Genomic DNA, 16,905 nt, shown 5'->3' with positions numbered 1-16,905 from the left:
ATGAAGGAGAAAAAAAAAGTGGTCTACAATGTCTAGTTTTTAACAGGGGAGTTTAACCCTCTTACATGTACTGGAATAACAGACCTGTCTGCTCCCACTTCTGTCACCTGTTTCTATAAAGGCTTCTTTTTCTTCTTATATTCTGTAATACCGAATTCTGTGTTCTTTGATTCCATTTCACAATTGTCTACTCTAATTATTTTAAAACAACTTAAAATTATTAAATCTTTGCTGAGTTTGCGTCAATGCTCCCAATCAATACTAGTCCTTTTCTATCATGACTTCATCATTACTGAGTTAATTCACCACCCAATCAGCTAAATATGTAACTTTTTTTCAGGAAGCGTGCATGAAAACAAGGGTAGGATGCTTTCCAAACTCTGTATTAAAGAATTAATGTCTTTTTTTGACTTCACAACTGAATGACAATTTGGTGGGCATAGTATTTGTAATTCTCAATCTATACCCTCAACACTCTGTATAAAAGTGTTCCATTATCTTTTGGCATTTAGTATTATGGAAGAAAAGTATGATTTGTGTTTCTCTGAATGCACCTTATTTCTTTTGCTAGAGTATCTATGATTACTTCATTTAAAAATTTGTCATGATGTGTCTAGATAGTTTTTTCCATTTACTTTTCTTAGAGCTCATTAACCCTTTTATTCTTTATTTCTTTTGAAAACTGCTCTGTACCAACTATTTGGGGACACCTATAATTCGCAGTTCTCCATACCTACTGCATTCTTTTACATAATTGTTATTCTTTTATCTGTTTTTTTCTGCGTTCTTGAAAAATATTTTTCCCCTAGAGCACTGTTAGTGGTTTTCAGTCATCTTTTTTCCTACATTCAATGTGAACTGTACAAGTTTTTGTTTCCCTCTTCTTATTTTTTAAATTCGGGTCCCCTCTGTCCCTTTTACGTTTTCCCTGTGTAGGCTTTTATCTATTTATTCATCTTGGAACAGAGAGTGATTTGATGAGATCAAATTTGTACCATGAACAGTGTGGCTGGTGTGTGACTCTCCTGGGCTTCTGTCTACTGGGGAAGATAGTTTCAAGATGACTTGAAAAGAAGTATCAGATAACAAGGGTCAGCATAGGAACAAGAAGACTCACACAGGTCCCTTTATAGCATACCTTAGTTTTCTAGACCCAATCTAAAAATACAAGACTGGTAAGCAACTGGGTACCAGGTCATCCTAACTTTTGGGGTTTGTAGAATCCTATTCTCAGATCCACTTCTGGGAAACAAGGTGATATACATATCCTCTAAGCACTTTTAACCAAGGGCTATAAAATACCATCAAACACAGCTTTAGAAAAGTAAAGTGAAAATTCTTTTCCTATTCCAATTGTTTTTCACTTGGACATGGAACAGATTAAGTAGACCAAAATATATAACATAGTACAATATGTTTGTATCTAACTTGCTAAGGTATAATAAAAATCTGTTTTACTTATCTAAGCTAATGATCATGAACTGACCAATGAGAAATATACATATTCACTTTTTATTTGCATTATCAATTACATTTTGTTCAGTTTTAAGCACTAAATGAGTACTCAACAAAGGAGTTAACTTCACTAAGACTTACCGGTGTGTAACTATGCACACTTCCAACACTGTTCAAATTAACGGATGCCAAACTCTGGTCTGAGAGACTGTTGTTAAGGCTACTGCGTGGGCTATCACTACCATCCTGATCAGTGTTGTACAATGTTACCTACAATGAAAAGAACAGCAACATTTGAATGAGCAATTCCCACTATAAAAATTACATTTTAAACAACTCTACAAAAATACAACTAACCGGGACTATGGAAGGAAGGCAAAATATTACTGGTCTTTCCTTTGGTGTGATCTGTGCTCTATACTCACTAATTCCATGTTCACCACAAAATACTTTCAAACTGAAGGATATGTCCCATCTAGAGGTACATAAATTCAACTTTCTAAATGGTACAATTAGTTCATCAACATTTAATAAGGGGATTATAATAGATTTTTATTGTTAAATATTTCTATAATGCATAAACTTATTTTTACTCAAGCTTTAAGCAAAACTGATCTTTCCTTCTTTCAAAATCTTAGGCATCAAAAAAAGAATACAAAAACCAGAATTTAGGCATCATGGTGTTTATAATATTGAAAAGCAGAAACTTAACTATCCAACGTATTTGCACAATCAATAAATATGTGATCTGATTTTAAAATAATATGCTAACATGTACATTAGATATGAAAGAACTATGTATCAAACTGTTACCGATGGTTAACTGGTAGGCAGCTGGGTATCCCTTAAGACTTTCATCACTGATGGTATATGTTTTTACAATGCTTAAGTCTGTATATAATATGCATTATCATTTTTAATTAGAAATAAGAACAAAAAGATATTTTTAAAAGAGGAAATTAGCCCAACTACCCTTTAAAGTTCTATTCATCTGCTACTACTTTTCTTTCTGTGCTCCTGCTTTCGTGGGAACCATTACTCCTGTACTGGCAGGCAGTAACTCCAGTGCCACCTAGGAAGCCCTCATTTGATTTTATGGGCTAATTAATTCTTGTTAAATGAAAAATATATATATATACTTATTTGGCTGCGCAGGGTCTTAGCTGCAGTATGTAGGATCTTCAATCTTTAACATGGCATGCGGTACCTAGTTCCCTGATCACAGACCAAATCTGGGCCTGGTATTGGGAGTTCAGAGTCTTAGCCACTTCCCCAAATGTTTCTCCAACAGTAGACTGTTAGCAACTTGAGTTCCCCCCAAAATAAGTGTAAGCATTACACTTATGCTCTCTACTCAGTATACAAATAATAATACTTGCTGAATTTAATGACCAATTGATCTATCACCGCTCTTCTGTCTAAACTAAAAATGGGGTCAAGCCCAATGTTCATCTGTCAAAAGCTGAAAGTGAAGGTTGTTCAGTCATGTCCAACTCTTTGTGACCCCATGGATTGTAGCCTGCCAGGTTCCTCTGTCCCTGGAATTCTTCAGGCAAGAATACTGGAGTGGGTAGCTGTTCCCTTCTCCATGGGATCTTTCCAACCCAGGGACTGAACCCAGGTCTCCCACAATGCAAGTGGATTCTTTACCTTATGAGCCACCAGGGAAGCCCAAGAAAACTTAAGTGGGTAGCCTATCCCTTCTCCAGGGGATCTTCCTGACCCAGAGATTGAACTGGGGTCTCCTGCATTGCAGGTGGATTTCCTACCAGCTGAGCTACCAGGGAAGTGAGGCATATATGCCTCTATATTTCAGGTAAAACCAAACTGTCTCACCTTCACATCAGCTAGGAATAATTATATGTCTACGAACTAATTAAAGTGGATAAGGGAAAATGAGAGGAAATAAAACTATGGCAAAGATTTTTCTGGTATTTCCAGTATACATTTCATTTTTAAAAAAAATCAACCTTACAGGCTCTTAAACAATAAAATATCAACAAATTATAACCATCCTTTCTATAGTCCTTCTGTTGGCTGCTCATTCTCTCCTGTCTATGCTGTTACCTATTACTCAAGCCAGAAATACTTCCCATCATCTTAGACAAATCCTCACAACTAAGGAAGATAAGATTTACTAAAATGTAACATAGAGTAAATATACAAATTATAGTTTGTTAATTAAAAAATGGGCATATTCATAGAATCATACTCACGTAATCAACAGTTCTCAAACTCTGATCATAGAAGCATTTTACAGTCTTAAAAATTAAGCAGTCAACAAGTTTTTGATACATTTATCAATAACTGGCGTATCAGAAATGAACAATTTTAAGTATTTATTTATCTAAAAATAATAATCACAAACTCAACTATATAACATAAAAAATTTTTCTCTCAATAAATAAGTAAAATTAGAAGGGTGTCACTGTTTCACATTTTTGTAAATCTCAAACCCTGGCTTAAAGGGAGAACAGCTAGATTCTCATATCTGCTTCTACGTTCCATTTGTTGCAATATGTTGTTCAGGTGGAAGGATAGGAAGAAAACCCGGCATCACACACACACACATATGGAAAAGGGAAGAATATTTTAATAGCTTTTTCAGATAACTTTAGTCTTTTTTGATACGACACTAAAATACAACAAATGGCGATTTTTAAAAGATTAGTTGCAATGGAGAACCTGAAACCACATGAATAAATTATCATACTCTTCTGCATTATAATCCACTTTCCACTTTGTATTCTGAATGCATCATTTATGATTTTATAACACTATACATTGATCATTTGAAAAATACTGTTCACGAAGCTTTGCAGATCTTCCAAATACTGACGTATTTCAAAACATCACACTTGTTAACATCACCAATAATCTCACTGGAAAAGACTGTGAAGTTATCAGACTCACTGCAGTGGATACAAGTTTTCCAAACTTATGTGTTTTGCTTAAAAGCTCAACTTTTACTATTGGCAAGAGACACTGTTAATTGTTTTCCTTGAAGTGAGAGGCTTATTCATTTTCAAGAAAATATCTGCCAAGTACTCAAATATGAGTAATAGTGTCAGTTGGTCTTTCAAGTAAAATCACATCTCCATTAACAGAGCAGCTAGTTCAACATGAATGCTCTTCCTTGAAGCCATCACACCGTGTTTTACGCATACTTCTCACTTCACTGCTGCTGCTGCTGCTGCTGCTAAGTCGCTTCAGTCGTGTCCGACTCTGTGCGACCCCATAGACGGCAGCCCACCAGGCTCCCCCGTCCCTGGGATTCTCTAGGCAAGAACACTGGAGTGGGTTGCCATTTCCTTCTCCAATGCATGAAAGTGAAAAGTGAAAGTGAAGTCACTCAGTCGTGTCCGACTCTTAGTGACCCCATGGACTGCAGCTTCACTGCACACTCTTAAAAAGATATGTACTCAAAGGTCATACTTTAATAAAATTATTTTTCCTGCATCACCAAGGATATTCTGAGGTAAAACGTTATGTCCCCCCACAATCTGAAGGGTGTGTGGCTGTGAAGAATACAGTGAGTACTAGCACAGTCAGTACTGCCTTGCCTTGCGCTGATGTTTACCTGTATTGCTCCTGCTACATCCATGAAAACACAAAAACAAAGAAAAAGGCAAGTAATATTTTAGTATTCTCATGGAATCCCAAAAAGAGTACTTGTTAGTCAGGTGTCCACAGATCACAGAACTACTGACATAGAACATACTGGCACACCAAAGGCCTGCTCATAAACTCCCCCAATCATCATTCACCAGCCAGTCATTAGTTATCCACATTATCTCCTGTTACAGGTAACCTTTATACAGACAGCTACCATTAATGATTAGTTTCATACTATGTATATATCCTTTTCTATCCTTTTGCAGCAAATTTAGCTCAAGGATTACATAAGCTTTGTTTCATACAGCATTAGTATCAGCTCTTAATCTTTATTACTTCTTTCATTCCATTTTTAAAAATTTGGGGTTTTTTTCACACAATTGAGAACTTTATATTAAGGTCTCTGATCCATCTGAAATTGATTTTTGTGAACAAAAAATCTCACTTTACTACTGATTCAGCATCATTTGTTGAAAGACATCACTGAACTCTGTTCCATAAGTCTGTCTGTCTGTTCTTATGCTAATATTACACTTTCAATTATTATAGCTTTACTCTTGATATCTGGAAGTATAAATCCTCTTTTACCTTTATCTTCAATATTTTCTTCAATTACTGTTTCCCATCTGGAGTCTCATTTATATTTCAAAATTAGCTGTTCATTTTCTACTAACTTCCTTTTCCTAAAAAAAGCATTGTGGAATTTTGACTCGGATATTAAATCTACTGACTTCTTTACAATAATCTTCTTTACAAAAACTACATATCTACTAATTTATACCCTTTATTCTCTTAGGAATTCTTTATAGTTTTTTTTGTCTTGCATTCAATCCTAGATATCTGAGATATTGTGGGCTTGGTTTCAGACCACTGCAATGAAGAAAGTATCAAAATAAAGTGAGTCACACCATTTTTTTGGCTTCCTAGTACATAAAAAAGTCATGTTTACACTGTACTAATTCTATGAAGTGTGTTAACAGCATTATGTCTAAAGGAACAATGTACATACCTTAATTTAAAAGTACTTTATTAGCTCAAACAAAAACAAAAAAAAACTAACCATCAGCTGACAACACAGTGTTGCCAGAAAACTTCAATTTGTAAAAAGTGCAGTATCTGGCCAGGGTAATACAGCAAAGCACAATAAAACAAGGTATCTCTATACCTGATGCTTTTGAATGCTAATGTAAGCATTATCTTCCAAATTTTGTTTTCTGTCTATGGCTAATACAAAGAAATACGAATGACTTACAAAATCCAACAATGATCTAATATTGACACTTTTGTAAATTCATTTTTTAATTCTAACAGTTTATCTATAGATTCTTTTGAGTTTTCCGTATGAACAATCATGTCATCTGTGAGTGACAGCTTTACTTCTGACTTCCTGAATTTTAAACTTTTTCTTTTTTCGTAACTAATTTCTACTCTCCTTGCCTGAACACTATGACTGTCATATATTTTACTTTTATGTGTTACAAATCCACAATTTGTTTTTGGAATTTTTGCTTTACATAGTTATCTCTTAAACAGATTGACTCCGGGTCATAACTTCAGTTAATACTCTGTGTTATGACTCCAGTCATAATGACTGGACCACCAGGGAGGTCTCCCATCTAGCTTATTTTTCAACTCAAACATAATTTTTCCCTAAACATAAATTTTATCCCTAAAGATTTTGATTTGGGTTTTTAAAATGTCTTCCAAGTGTCTATATACATATTCAACCTGAACTTCCATAAAATATAATAACAGTTCCCACTAACTCCTAGCCTCAGGCTTTATTGAGATATAACTGACATATGACATTGTGTAAGTTTAAGGTGTAGTTTGATATATATTACAAAATCACTACCATCACAACGTTAGCTAACAACTCCATCACCTCACAGGATCATCATTCCTTTTAATGGCAAGAACATTTAAGATCTAATTTCCCAGAAACTTTTCTGTATATAACAGTGCTGTATTACCATGCATGTAATCACAAAGCTATATATTAGATTTCTAAAACTTTATCATCTTATAACAAAAAAAAAAACTCCCTGTGACCATATCCCCATTTCTCCCCACCCCCTAGGCCCACAGTAACCACCATTCTATTCTGTTTTTCTGAGTCTGGCCTTTCAAGACTCCACATACAAGTAATATCATCATATAGTATTTTCTTTCTCTACCTGACTTATTTCACTAAGCATAAGCCTTCAAGGTCCATCCATTTTGTCACCAATAGCAGGATTTCTGTCTCATGGCTGAGCATTATTCCATTATAAATTACGTACCACATTTTCTTTATCCATTCATCTGCTGACGGACACTTTTAGGTTAGTGCATGTCTTGGCTCGTTGTAACTGGTTTAACGTTCTCTTCTACTAGTTCTATCATGCGTGACATTTCTGGGTCAGTTCTGAGTGACTGGTAATTCTCATTATGGACTGTTTTTTACTGCTTTTTTGACGGCCTTTTTATTGAATGCTGGACTACTGTGAATTTACATTATTAAGTGCTATATTTTTATATTCCTATAAATGTTCTTGGGCTTTATTCTGGGACAAAGTTAAATTATCTGACAACAGGAATGAAATATGGTTACAAGCTATATCATGGATGAACTCTGAAAATGTATTTAGTGAAAGAAGTTGGACATAAAAGGCCATATATTCTGCAATTCCACTTATATGAAAGGTCCAGAATATGCAAATACAGTTTTAGAAGATATATTAATGGTTACCAGGGGATGGAGGAGATGGGAAATGAATGATAAGGGGTATGGAATTTTCTTTTGGGAGTAATGAAAATGTTCTGGAACTAGATGATAATTAATGGTCGTACAACCTTATGGATATACCAAAAACCACTGACCGTAAACTTTAAAAGGGTGAATTTATGGGCTTTGAATTGTATTTGGAAAAAAAAAAATTAATTTGAAAAAGGCTATTACTTTAAAACAGTTTGAGCCTTCTGGGTTTTTCTTTTAAAGTGTATAAGTAGGACCAGATCAGTATTTTAAACTAGGGCCAATTTTGTTCCATTACGAGGGCAAAAGACTGAATTACAAAGCATCTCACTGTGGTGGGAACAGTAATTACTTCTGGCCCATTGAATGTCAATGACTGCCGACACCAATACTTTCAGGTGGTTCTTTCCTCAGTCTCAATAATTACCTTCAAATACCCAGTTAATAGGGCTTCCCTGGTGGCTCAGACAGTAAAGCGTCTGCCCGCAATGTGGGAGACCCGAGACCCAAGTTCAATCCCTGGGTTGGGAAGATCCCCTGGAGAAGGAAATGGCAACTCACTCCAGTACTCTTGCCTGGAAAACTTCCATGGACTGTGGAGCCTGGTAGGCGACAGTCCGGAAGACTCAAGAGGAACCCTCTGTGTAACTCTGAAATTCCTCTCTGTGCAGCTCTCTCCTCTGACATGCCGCCCTGGCAACGCCAGCCACCAAGTTCTCCTGGTTCTAGTTCCAGTTTGTGTCCTGGAAACTTTCTCCAGGCAGTAATCTAGTAAGTACAACCACAGGACTCACTTTGTTCACCATTTCTCAGGGGATAACTGTCTTTAAGACCCAATCTCCTGAAAACCATTGTTTGATATACATTGTCTATTTTTTCAGTTGTCTGAAGTAACAAATTAAGTCTAGACCCTGCTCTTCCACCTTGGCTAGAAACAAATTATCTACTTTATTAATCTTTTATAAAGAAGTGAATGTCTGTTTGTTGACTCAGGCTTCAGTACACCTGCTTTCTATTTCACTGACCTCTATTTTTATGTCCTCCTCCTTAGAATTTATTTTGCTCTTCTTTTTCTAGATGCTTAAACTGTTAACATTCCATCTTTATTGTATTCTACTACATGCAATTGAGGCTAGTATTTTGTGCTCTACAGGCTTTGATATTTCATATTTCTGTTTTTCATCAATCCAACTATTTTCTAATTTCTGTAATGACTCTTCCTTGATCCACGGGTTGTGTAACTATATTGCTTATTTTGCAAACTTTGGGTGATTTTCTCATTACGTCCTTGCTATTATCTCTACCTTTAACTCCACTGCATTTGAAAATACTCACTGTATGTTGTTGGTTTCTGAAATTTGCTGAGAATCACTTTAATGCTCTAGCACAAGTCAGTATAACATGATCAATTTTGGTAATTATTCCATGCATACGTTAAAAAAAAGTCTATTCTACAACCGTTGGATAAGACATTCTATATATCAGTTGAGTCAAATTTCCTAATTTTGTAGTTCAATTCTTTTAAATATCTTGAATAGGATTTGTCTGATTTTTGTGTTTTGGTATTGATCTGCTGTTTTATGATTTCTAGAGACATGTTATGGAGAAGGAAATCGCAACCCACTCCAGTACTCTTGCCTGGAAAATCCCATGGATGGAGGACCTTGGTAAGGCTGCAGTCCATGGGGTCACTAAGAGTTGGACACAACTGAGCAACTTCACTTTCACTTTCATGCATTGGAGAAGGAAATGGCAACCCACTCCAGTATTCTTGGAGATTCCTGGAGAATACCAAGGACAGAGGAGCCTGATGGGCTGCCGTCTATAGGGTCGCACAGAATTGGACACAACTGAAGCAACTAAGCAGCAGCAGCAGAGACATGTTAAAACCCACCTCACTGGTCAAAGATCCATCCGTTTCTTCTTTCAGTCCTGCCAGGTTCTGAGGCTGTTATTAAGCATATGCAAATTTAGTAGTGTTACAGTTAATTACTGAAATGGTCCTTTTCCAAAAATAAATCTTTGTTTTTAGTGACGTGTCTTCTTTCTTTTACAATTTATCTTGTATAAGTAGAACATAGTTTAATTTTTGTATTTCCATCCCATCTGACAATTTTAGCATTTTAAAAAAATTGAAGTTCTTTAATTTTCAATGTTGTATTAGTTTCTGGTGTGCAGCAAAGTGATTGTTATACACACACACACATATATGCTTCTTCACATTCTTTTTCATTATACTTTACTATAGGGTATTGAATATAGTTCGCCGAGCTTTACAGTAAGATCTTGTTGTTTATTTACTTTATATATAGTAGTGTATATCTGCTAATTCAAAACTCTTGTTTTATCCCTTCCCCACTCTCTTTTCACTTCGGTAACCATAACTTTTTCACATTTGTCAGTCTGTTTCAAATACGTTCATTTATGTCGTATCTTAGACTCCACATGTAAGTGATATCATAGGATTCTTGTCTAGAACTTTCTGACTTACTTCACTTGGCACGATAACTTCTAGGTCCACCCATGTTGCTGCAAATGGCATTATTTCATTCTTTTTTACAACTGAGTAGTATTTCACTGTATATACATACCACATCTTCTTTATCCATTCCTCTGTCAATGGACATTTAGGTTGCTTCCAGGTTTTGGCTATTGTAAACAGTCAATGAACGAACACTGGGGTGCGTGTATCCTTTTGGATCACATTCTTCTCCAGATATATGCCTAGGAGTGGGATTGCAGGGTCACATGGTGGCTCTATTTTCAGTTTTTAAGGAACCTCTATACTTTTCTCCATAGTAGCTGTACAAATTTACATTCCCACCATCAGTGTACAAGAGTTCCCTTCTCTCTACCCTTCTCCAGCAATTACTGTTTGTGAAATTTTGATGGTGTGAAGTGATATCTCATTGTAGTTCTGATTCACATTTCTCTAGTAATTAGCAACGTTGAACATCTTTTCATGTGCCTAATGTCCATCTGTATGCCTTCTTTGGAGAAATGTCTATTTAGGTCTTCTGTCCATTTTTTGAGTGGGTTGTTTTGATGCTGTTGAGTGTCATGAGCTCTTTGTAAATTTTGGAGACTAATCCCTTATCTGTCACATCATTTGCAAATATTTTCTCCCAATCTGTGGGTTGTCTTTACGGTTTATTTATTGTTTGCTGTGCAAAAGCTCCTGAGTGTAAGTAGGTCCCATTTGTTTCCTTTTATTTCCATTATACTGGGAGATGGAATGAAAAATATATTGCTGTGATTTATGTCAGAGAGTGTTCTGCCTATGTTTTCCTCTAATTTTATAGCATCCAGTCTTACAAATAGGTGTTTAATCCATTTTGAGCTTATTTTTCTGTATGGAGTTAAAAAATGATCTAATTTCATTGTTTTACATGTAGCTGTCCAGTTTCCCCAGCACCATTTGTTTGTTGTATAGTCTTGCCTCCTCTGTCATAGATTAATTGACCACAGGTGCAAAGGTTTATTTCTGGGTTTTCTATCCTATTCCATTGATCTATATTTCTATTTTTGTCCCAGTACAATATTATTTTGATTAATTAACTTTGTAGTATAATCTGAGTCAAGGAGCTTGATTCCTCCAGTTCCGTTTTTCTTTCTCAAGACAGGGCAAGTGTCCTTAATTTCATGTCTGCAGTCACCATCTGCAGTGATTTTGGAGTTCCCCAAAATACAATCTGTCACTGCTTCCAGTTTCCCCCCATCTATTTGCCATGAAGTGATGGAACCAGATGCCATGATCTTAGTTTCTTTATTGTTGAGTTTCAAGTGAGTTTTTTCACTCTCCTCTCTCACTCTCATGAAGAGGCTCTTCAGTTCCTCTTCCCTTTCTGTCATTGCTCAAGAGATTATCTTTTCTCAATTGTGTATTCTTGCCTCTTTCAGTTCAGTTCAGTTGCTCAGTTGTCTCCAACTCTTTGCGACCCCATGAATTGCAGCACGCCAGGCCTCCCTGTCCATCACGAACTCCCAGAGTTCACTCAGACTCACGTCCATCGAGTCAGTGATGCCATCCAGCCATCTCATCCTCTGTCATCCCCTTCTCCTCCTGCCCCCAATCCCTCCCAGCATCAGAGTCTTTTCCAATGAGTCAACTCTTTGCATGAGGTGGCCAAAGTGCTGGAGTTTCAGCTTTAGCATCATTCCTTCCAAAGAAATCCCAGGGCTGATCTTCAGAATGGACTGGTTGGATCTCCTTGCAGTCCAAGGGACTCTCAAGAGTCTTTTCCAACACCACACTTCAAAAGCATCAATTTTTCGGCACTCAGCTTTCTTCACAGTCCAACTCTCACATCCATACATGACCACTGAAAAAACCATAGCCTTGACTAGATGGACCTTTGGATTAATTGACTATGGTGGGTGGATTTATTTCTGGGCTCTGTATTCCGTTCCACTGATCCATATGTATGTTTTTCTGTCAATATCATGCTGTTTTGATTACAACAGCTTTGCAGTATTGTCTGAAGTCTGGGAAGGTTATGCTTCTAGCTTTGTTCTTTTTCCTCAGGTTTACTTTGGCAATTCTGTTTCTTTTATGGTTCCACATAAATTTTAGGATTATTCTAGTTCTGTGGAAAACATCATGGGTAATTTTATAGGGATCACATTAAGTGTGTAGACTGCTTTGAATAGTATAGCGATTTTAAAAATATACTGCATATACTGATCCATTCTTGTGACCCTGAGATGAATCCGACTTGATCATAGTATCATCCTCAGCTTAGCAATGTCCAACTCTTTCACAATCAGGGACAGTAGCTCGCCTGACTTCTCTTTCCATGGGATTATCCTGGCAAGAATACTGGAGTGGGTAGCTATTTCCTTCTCTAGGGGATCTTCCCAATCCAGATAAAAACACACGTCTCCTGTGGCTCCTGCATTGGCAAGCAGATTCTGAGCCACCTAAGAATTTTTATGTATTCTTCGATTTGGCTTACTAATATTTTGTTGAGAATTTTTGCATCTATATGAATCAAAGATATTGTCCTGTAATTTTTTGTTATTGTCTATGTCTGTTTTTGGTATCACAGTGATAAGAGCTTCATAGAATGACTTTAGAAGAGTTCTCCCCCCGCCTTTTCAATCTTTTGGAAGAGTCTGAGAAGGACTGGTATAAATTCTTGGTATGGTTGGTAGCTTTCTTCAGTGAAGCCATCTGGTCCTAGACTGTTGTCTGCAGTGAGTTTCTCTCTTTTTTTTTTTTTTCTCACAGATTCTATTTCACTTCTGGTATATTATGTATTTCTTCTTGATTCAGTTTTGGTAGGGTGTATTTTTCTAGAAACTTGTCCATTTCTTAGTATAGTTCAAAGTATTCTCTTATGGGTTTTTGTGTTTTTGCAGTATCAGTTATTACTTCTCTTTCACTTCTTACTTTGTTTGGGTCCTCTCTTCTGCTTGGTGAGCCTGGCCAGAAGTTTATTTATATTGTCTACCCTTTCACAGAACCAGTTCTTGGTTTTATTTATTTTTTCCTATTTTTTAAAAAAATTTCTATTTACTATTTCTTTCTTTCTGCTGACTTTAGGTTTTGTTTATTCTTTTCCTAATTCTTTTGGGTGGTAGGTTGTTTGACACTTTTCTTATTTTTCTGAGGAATGCCTATATCACTATGAACTTCCCTCTAAGAACTGCTTTGCTGCATCCCATTGATTTTGTATGGTTGTTTGTCATTTGTCTCAAGGTATTTTAAATTTCTTTGATTTCATTGTGGATGCACTGGTTGTTTAGCTGCCATGTAATCTTTTTTTTCTTTTCTCATTTCTCTTTCTACAGTTGATTTCTAGTTTCATGCTATTGTGGTCAGAAAAGATTCTTTGGCTTTTAAATTGAATATTCAGTGCATTTACATTTAACATATTTCCTAATGCAATTAGATTTAAATACTATTTATTCTCCTGTGTTCCCATTTCTTCTCTGTTCATTTTTTGCTCCTTTCTTGGATACTTTGGATTAATCAAGGATTTATTATTTTTCCTTACTTGGTAATATTCTTTTACTATTCTTGTAGTAAGCTAGACCAGTGGTTTATAAGGCAAGCAACCTGAACCAATACAAGACCAATATCTGAGAACTTCAAAGAAATGCAGTTTTTCAGATCTCAATCCAGACTAAGAGAATCAGAAATTCTTAGAGTAGGGCCCAGGAATCTGAGTTTTTAACAAGCCTTCCTAGTTATTCTGATATATACTGAAGTATTAAGAATCAGTACCCTCTATTTTGCTACACGTCTTTGAGTTAGTACTTTTACTACTTGCCACACAATGTGAAGACATTAAGTACATGCATTTCCTGTCTTACCCTAGTACTGTCATGCACTTTTTAACTTCTGCAAGCATTTTAGACTCCAAATCATTGTGTTATACAACAGCACTGCTATTGTTTTAATCACTGAATACATATTTCTATTTACTGACATACATATTCTTTTGGTTTTCTTCATTCTTTTCTGCACAGGGCAATTTTCCTTCTATGTGAAAAATTAACCTCCTTTAATTTTTTTAATATGGGTGAACTAGTAACATTCCCTCACATTTTGTTTCTGTAAAAGACTATTTTTTAACCCTTTTTCATAGAAATTCTAATTTGAGAATTCTGGGTTAGCAGGTATTTCCTTTCAGCACTACAAAAAGTTCATTCTGGTGGTGTCTTTTATCATTTCTATTCAGAATTCAGTGTGTTTCTTTAAAGTTGCCTGTTATTTTCCTGATTTTAAGTTGTTTTTTTTTTTTAATTCTTGTTTTTCTGTAGTTTGATTTTTATTTGCCTAATAGTGATTTCTTTTAATTGGTCTTTCCTGAGCTTCTCAGGACTTCTTGAATCTGTACTGTGTTATCTTTTATCAGTCTTAAAAAATTAAAACACTGCTTCTTCTCTATTTCCTTTTCTTCTCCTCTGGAACCCTAATGGCAAGTTCAGTAGAGCTTTTCCCGATATCCCATTTATCTCCTAAATTTTATGAATTGTCCAGGATTTTCCATCATGCGTCAGTATGCATATCTTGTACTATCTTCCAGTTCACTGATTCTCTCCTCTGGTGGGTCTAATCTTCTCTTAAACCCATCCATTGAATTCTTAATTTCAGTTGTTATACTTTTTAGTTCTCTTGATTCTTCCACACAGATTCCAATTAAATTTTCTATAATTTGCCTATTTTCTTCAACATATTAGTCACAGTTATTTAAAAATCAGTATCTAGATCACTTGTGGATACTGTGATATCCTTTTCTTTCCCCTGTCTTGGCATTTAATTATTTGGTCTTGTTTCCTGGAATGTCTGACAATTCTTTCCTGAAAATGAGACCTTACTTATGAAAACTTGAAAAAGCTGAGGATATGTTATCTTCCAGAAAGAATTTAGTTTCCTTTTGGCAAGTAGATTAGCATACCACGCTAATAACAGTTTGAAACTGGTGTTATTTTTGGTTTGCTCTTACTCATAGAATATAATCTTTCCGAATTATCGATCTGAAATACTGGGGTGATTACCATAGCTCCCTTCTGGAAAAACTACAATTTTTGTTCCCCCTTCTCTGTGAGACTGCTGAATCCTGGCTAGTGCCAGCTCTACCTGATTTGTCTGTGTCCGAGTCCAAGCACACACAGGTTAGTGGTCAGCAAAAGCCTTAAGTGGATACTGCTTGCTAAAAGTTGAGGTTCACTTTTGAGATTCCTCAGGATAATGGTCCTTAAGCCCTGGCTCTTTGGCAACCTCAAACTTCAGCTTTTACCTCCCTAGCTCAATGACTGCTCAAGGTTTGCAGTTTTCTGTTCAGCCCCTATGCCATGCACTGAGAAGTGGGAAACGTCCCAAAGGAAAATATGAATAGCTTATCTCAGTGTGCTACCCTTTTTATTGAGATTTTCACTTCTGAAATTCTATCTTTTTCTCCAATGCCTCTCCCCTCTTTTTAACTGGTAGGCAGGGGGTGGGGGATGGAGTGGTAATTTTATATAGATAGGGAGAAGGGTTAATCTGATACTAGCTATTCTATCATATCTGAAAGTAGAAGTCCAAAAACTCCAGCTCCTAATAGTCATGAAGTCTCAGCATTATTATTTTCTAATTGTTTCCTAATAGCCACAACTTCCATGTTTAGAACTCAGTATCTCCTACTTGGACTACTGCAAAGAACAGTACTGGATACTTCTGATTCCAGCCCATAGATTTCACCAGAAATACTCAAGTCTAGCTGGCTACCCTCAGGGATGATTTTTTAAAGTACAGGTTTCTGGGTCCTCTCCATAAAGATAAAGTAATTGATTTGGTAGGGCTGCAATGGAATCTAGGAATTACTACCATCACCAAACAAACATACACACTAACATACTCACCCCTCTCCTAAGTGATTCTGATGCCATCAGCCTGTATATTGTTATCTGACAAAAATTATTACTCTTTATCTCAGCTGCCAGTTCCCTATCTAAATTAGAAATCTGACTCTGATATAACCTGTCTTCTGTTAGTCCATTAACTTTAACAAATAGAAAGATACTACATATAGCAATTGAGTATGTGTATGTGTTTGTGTTTATGTAGGTGCACAAGAGAGTACAAGCATGAGAGATAAAAAAACAGAGCAAGTGAAAACAAGGGAAACAAGAGGAGAGGGTAAAAGCAAGACTGACAGATTATATGAGTACAAGTGTGGGAAATATACATCCTCAAGGTGCCCATCATTGTCCAGTAAGGAGGAAACAAATGCACAGAACTGAGTTACTTCATGAACCTCCCACAGCCTTTATAGGGTTTTGAGATATGAAGTTAAGAAATTACCTTCATTTCAAATATCTCTTGATACAAAGAGATATTTGTATCCCACTAGGTATACTTGGAGAAGGCAATGGCACCCCATTCCAGTACTCTTGCCTGGAAACTCCCATGGACAGAGAAGCCTGGTAGGCTGCAGTCCATGGGGTTGCGAACAGTCGGACACGGGACACGACTGAGCGACTTCACTTTCACTTTTCACTTTCATGCATTGGAGAAGGAAATGGCAACCCACTCCAGTGTTCTTGCCTGGAGAATCCCAGGGACGGGGGAGCCTGGTGAGCTGCTGTCTGTGGGGTCGCACAGAGTT

At 36.3% G+C, this 16,905-nt stretch overlaps 1 protein-coding gene across 5 annotated transcripts in view; it reads right to left on the bottom strand.

Moving 5' to 3' along the window:
• FOXJ3 (forkhead box J3) overlaps positions 1–16,905 on the bottom strand; it is a 126,044-nt gene that overhangs the window by 19,652 nt on the left and 89,487 nt on the right. For all 5 annotated transcript variants that reach the window (XM_027537626.1, XM_027537622.1, XM_027537624.1 and 2 more), the window contains one exon: positions 1,597–1,725. In XM_027537626.1, the coding sequence (XP_027393427.1) occupies positions 1,597–1,725 (129 nt within the window). The remainder of the gene's footprint in view (positions 1–1,596; positions 1,726–16,905) is intronic.

Source organism: Bos indicus x Bos taurus, chromosome 3 (genome assembly GCF_003369695.1).
Source record: "Bos indicus x Bos taurus breed Angus x Brahman F1 hybrid chromosome 3, Bos_hybrid_MaternalHap_v2.0, whole genome shotgun sequence".
NCBI classification, from domain to species: Eukaryota; Metazoa; Chordata; class Mammalia; order Artiodactyla; family Bovidae; genus Bos; species Bos indicus x Bos taurus.
Note: the sequence above shows the minus strand (reverse complement) of the source record. Positions and strands in the feature narration are given on the sequence as shown.